This window comes from Magnolia sinica, chromosome 6 (genome assembly GCF_029962835.1).
Source record: "Magnolia sinica isolate HGM2019 chromosome 6, MsV1, whole genome shotgun sequence".
NCBI classification, from domain to species: domain Eukaryota; kingdom Viridiplantae; phylum Streptophyta; class Magnoliopsida; order Magnoliales; family Magnoliaceae; genus Magnolia; species Magnolia sinica.
The window spans coordinates 81,163,483-81,168,022 of NC_080578.1; the positions used below are offsets into that span (position 1 = coordinate 81,163,483).

The following is a 4,540-nucleotide window of genomic DNA, read 5'->3' on the forward strand; positions in this document are numbered from 1 at the left end:
TCAAAGATAACTCTGTGAACCCCACACAACCCCGGCCACAGGTATATATCTGTGCCCGGGGTCACAGGCAATCCGCTCCCGCAAGGATAAGGGCATTTCCGGTAATTCCGACACGCAGTCACTTGCCGGTTCTTGACCACGTGTCAGAATCCGATCACTTCAAAGCTCTCCATCCCTGATGACCGCCACGGATATAAACTGTTGTGGCCGATAAACAATGCCATATAGGACGCCACGTCGACACCTTCTGTCCTAGTCAGCAACACAGACCCCGCTCCCTTCTTTTAAAACCCGTCCGGCCCTCTGCATTCCCAACAAAACCGAGCTTTCGTTCATTTCTACCAACGGGCACTCCAACCGTCGCCGGGAAGCTTCCATCCGTTGCCGGAGAAATGATCGAACAGACGGAAAATGAAGATTCCGACAGGCTCTCCCTCCCGATCCTGCCGTAATCTACCCGGAGAATCCCTTGCTTTAGCCGATTCTGTAAATCCCAAGGAAAAGCGACTTGCTTTAGCAGAGCTTTGAAGTTATTCCATGCTTGCGACGAAGAATCCGTACTAGAAAGATATAAGAACCGCTGGAGCAAGGTACCTGAGACTCGAATTCCGGCGCCTTTCACAAATTTCCGACGGGTTTTTGTGGTTTTCCGGCGGAAATCGGCGGACTTTTGTATGATCGGACCGTTCTGGTTCCTGTTAGGTTTCTTGCGATGAAAAATGATGATCGGAGATATTAATCGTTGATTTCAGTCTTTGGACATTTATAGTTAGGATTTTGTATGGGTATTTTCGTGCACGTTAGCATAGGCGCTGCAAATGAGGAGAACAAGGAAAGGCTTGAATTTTTCTGTGATTTCGTGCCTTTCCCCTTCTGATCTTATGAAAATGGAGAATCGGAGATAGAAGAGGGGTTTTTTTAATCTTTTCATCGAGTAATTCATGCCTTTTCCGATGAAGATTCAGCCGATTGATTCAGCTGTCTTGGAACAATCGATGCGGGCCGATCCGGCCAAACCTGCTGCGAAATCACGGTTCAAACGGCTCTTTGAGCGGCAATTCCCGAGCGTTTTGAGGATTTCTACAGCAGAAAGGTTTGCGGCGGAGCAGCATTGCAGCAAGGATGCAGGCGATCTGGAGCCGAGCTCTGTTGCTCTGGCGAAAATGGTGCAGAACTTCTTAGAAGAGAGCAGCGAGAAGCAAGTAGAGGTGAGGTGTGGGAGAAGCCGACGCAATTGTTTCAACGGGAACTGCAGCGACGGCTCTGAAGACGAATTCGAATTCTCTAGTGGCAGCAGCAGCGAGGCTCTGATTGCTGCACTGTCCGGCGAGGCATGCGAAATTCTCAAGGTACTGATCAAGATCGTTGAAATCCTCGAATCCTATTATCCATCGATTTCCGGTACAACAAGAAATCGAAAACTTTTTTGAATTTCCCTCTTGATCTTGCAGAGCTTGGTTCCTTGCACGAGCGTTTCAGAGCGGAATCTTCTAGCTGATGCTGCGAAGATCATCGAGAAGAACAAGATCTGCAAGCGGAAAGACGATTGCAGAAGGATCGTCACCAACGGTCTTTTAGCTCTCGGATATGACGCTTCCATCTGTAAATCTCGCTGGGAGAAATCTCCTTCGTTTCCAGCAGGTCTCTCTCTCTCTCTCTCTCTCTCTCTCTCTCTCTCAACATATCGTCCGATACATGAACGATACGTCTGTATCGGCCCGATACAGGGGCAATACGTCGCTGTATCGGTGGTGAACAATACGATATTCGACACACCGATTTCTCTCGCGGAAGAAGAAGAAGAAGAAAAAAACGGATTTTAACTGTATTTTCGTCTTTTTAGGGGAATACGAATACGTAGACGCGATCGTAGAAGGGGAGCGGTTGCTGATCGACGTGGATTTCAGATCGGAGTTCGAAATCGCACGGTCGACGGGGAACTACAAAGCGGTTCTCCAATCACTGCCGTCCATCTTCGTGGGGAAACCCGATCGCCTCCAGCAGATCGTGGCCGTTGTTTCGGAAGCCGCTAAGCAGAGTCTGAAGAAGAAGGGCTTGCATTTTCCGCCGTGGAGGAAACCAGAATACATGAGGGCGAAATGGCTCTCTCCCTACCAACGCCAGAAACCGATCGAAGAAAGCACGCCGTGTCAGATCACTACTCGGAATTTCTCCGGCGAGTTCGAGCTAATCTTCGAGGAGAAGAACGCGTCGGTGGGTAAGGATTCCAGCGATGGTGTGTCATATCCGGCCAGCGAGGAAGGAGAGAAGATAACGGTTGTGGTTTCACCCTGGAAGCCGCCGGCGGTTAAACCGAAGGTCGTACAGGAAGGAGCGAAGATGGTCACCGGCTTAGCTTCTGTTCTAAGAGAAAAACCCTAAATTTTTTTTTTTTTTTTTGTTTAGAAAAATTAAAATTACATATAGAGAAATGCTCTAGTGCTCCTGGTTGCATCGTTTCACTTGGACAGTCCATTCAATCGATCAAAACCGTTCATCAAGTCAAGATCGGATGATCCGATCCGGAGTATTTTCTGCGGCAATCCATTTTTGTAGTTATGGATTAGAAGGTTACAATCCATTTTTTAGAATCATAAGCGATGGATATAGGCCCTAACAAATAGATGGACCGGATTGTTAATTGGACTTATTTTTGCGTAAGTTATCTTGACCGTCCATATTAAAGACTGTTGATGAAATGATTGATGTTTGTCAGATGAGCATCATGGGAAAGCCATGAAATGTGATAATGAACGGTCTAGATTAATGGATTGGACTGTCCAAGTGTCCCAATGCAACTAGGAGCCTGATGGCTTACAGTGCTACGAGAGCGCTCGAGCATCTATGTTACATATATGACTTTCTTTTTTCTTTTCTTTTTTTTTTTTTAAAATAAAAAATCTATACCCTTTTTTGTACGCAAGGGTTTGTTAGAAACGAATATGTAATGGTAAGAATTAGGAATTCCGTACTTTTCTTATCTGATGGAGAAGGAGACGCCGAAGAGCGGATGGGCTGGTGTACCACACACCACCGACTTGGCAGATGTGTTGACCTCACTCAGTTTTGTGGGTTGACCATGAGGTATATGTTATATCCAAACCGTGTGTCCATTTGGAGAGTTCGCCGTAATGCTTGAGCTGAAAAATAAGACAGATCCAAAAATCAAGTGGACCACTCGGTGAAAAGCAGTGGGGGATTGAATGTCTACCACTGAAACCCTTTCGAGGGGTCATGGAAGTTTTGGATCAATACGGTATTTGTCTTTCCTCTTCATCAAGGTTTGTGTAACCTTATGAATAGATTGGATGGAAAATATATATTATAGTGAGCCCTATGAATGTTTTAATGGTGAGAGCTATTATCCCCCCTGTTATTTATGGTATGATGTACTTGAGCTTTGGATATGACTCATTTTTGGGTTCTATGTACAAAATGGGCTGGTCAAATGGATGAACGGTTCCGACGTAATAAATACATTATTGTGAGGCCACGTAACTTTGATCTCCTTTTTACGGTTCAGTTTTGATAGGAAGGTGGGTACGTGGGTTCGAGTCCTTACCTAAGTGGTAGACTCTGAGGAGTTTCAACATAAGATCTTGGGTTCGAGACCCATGGGTGGTGAAGAGCGCGGATTAGATACTGACAAGGTCAGTATCCAAATTGCTACTGAAGTGATGCCACCAAGCTCTGTGGGGACAGTGACAACCACCGTTCAAAACTTCTTAGGGGCCATAGAAGTTTCCGATCAAGCTTGTATTTTTGTTTTCACTTCATCTATGTCTATGTTAAGTCATGAATAGGTTGGATCTAAAACATACATCATAGTGGGCCCTATAAATGTTTCAACGGTGGGAGTGACTGATCCCATGGTTTTCTGTGGTGGGTCCACTTGATCTTTAAATCTATTTAATTCTTTTTTCCATGCCATAAAATGATCTCTAAAAATGGTTGGACGGTATGGATACAACACATGCATCATAGTGGGTCCACGAAGCTTGGTGACGTCACTTCAGTAGCGATTTGGCTACTGACCTTGTCAGTATCTAATCCGCGCCCGCTGGTGAAATCCCCCACGGCGTGCATGAGTGTTTGTGCTGGGTGTGTGTAAAAAAAAAAAGAAAAGAAAAAAAGAAAAGAAAAGAAAAGGTGGGTACATGGGAACGCCATTTTGCTAAAGCTATGTGATAACTGCAGTATTCTGAACCCACTCCGTGCATATGTTTAGTCCGTTCATTTTAGGGAACAAGAGAGATGGAAATGCCTGCCACTTAAACCTTTGTGGGACCCCATATGATGTTTATATCCTATCCAATCAGTTGAAGTACACAAATATCGGCTGATCCAAAACTTTTATAAGCTTTAGGGCCTCTTTGGTGCATAGATTTCAATGGGATTAAATGGGATGGAATTACATAAAAGTCGTCATTGCTGCATGTCGGGGTTGCCGTGGATTTGTTGCAAACATGGTCTAGCAGAAGCCATGTTTGAATGGCAGCAGTGAATTCAGAGTTCCATTGGAATTGTGCATGGTCATGTT

The 4,540-nt window shown here is 45.1% G+C and overlaps 1 protein-coding gene across 1 annotated transcript; it reads left to right on the forward strand.

Annotated features, from left to right (window-relative positions):
* Window positions 1-303: 303 nt before the first annotated feature.
* Window positions 304-2,879, forward strand: LOC131248928 (uncharacterized). The gene is made up of 3 exons (XM_058249454.1): window positions 304-1,349; window positions 1,452-1,641; window positions 1,844-2,879. The coding sequence occupies exons 1-3, from the start codon at window positions 942-944 to the stop codon at window positions 2,380-2,382; spliced, it is 1,137 nt and encodes a 378-aa protein (XP_058105437.1). The 5' UTR covers window positions 304-941; the 3' UTR covers window positions 2,383-2,879.
* Window positions 2,880-4,540: the final 1,661 nt, after the last annotated feature.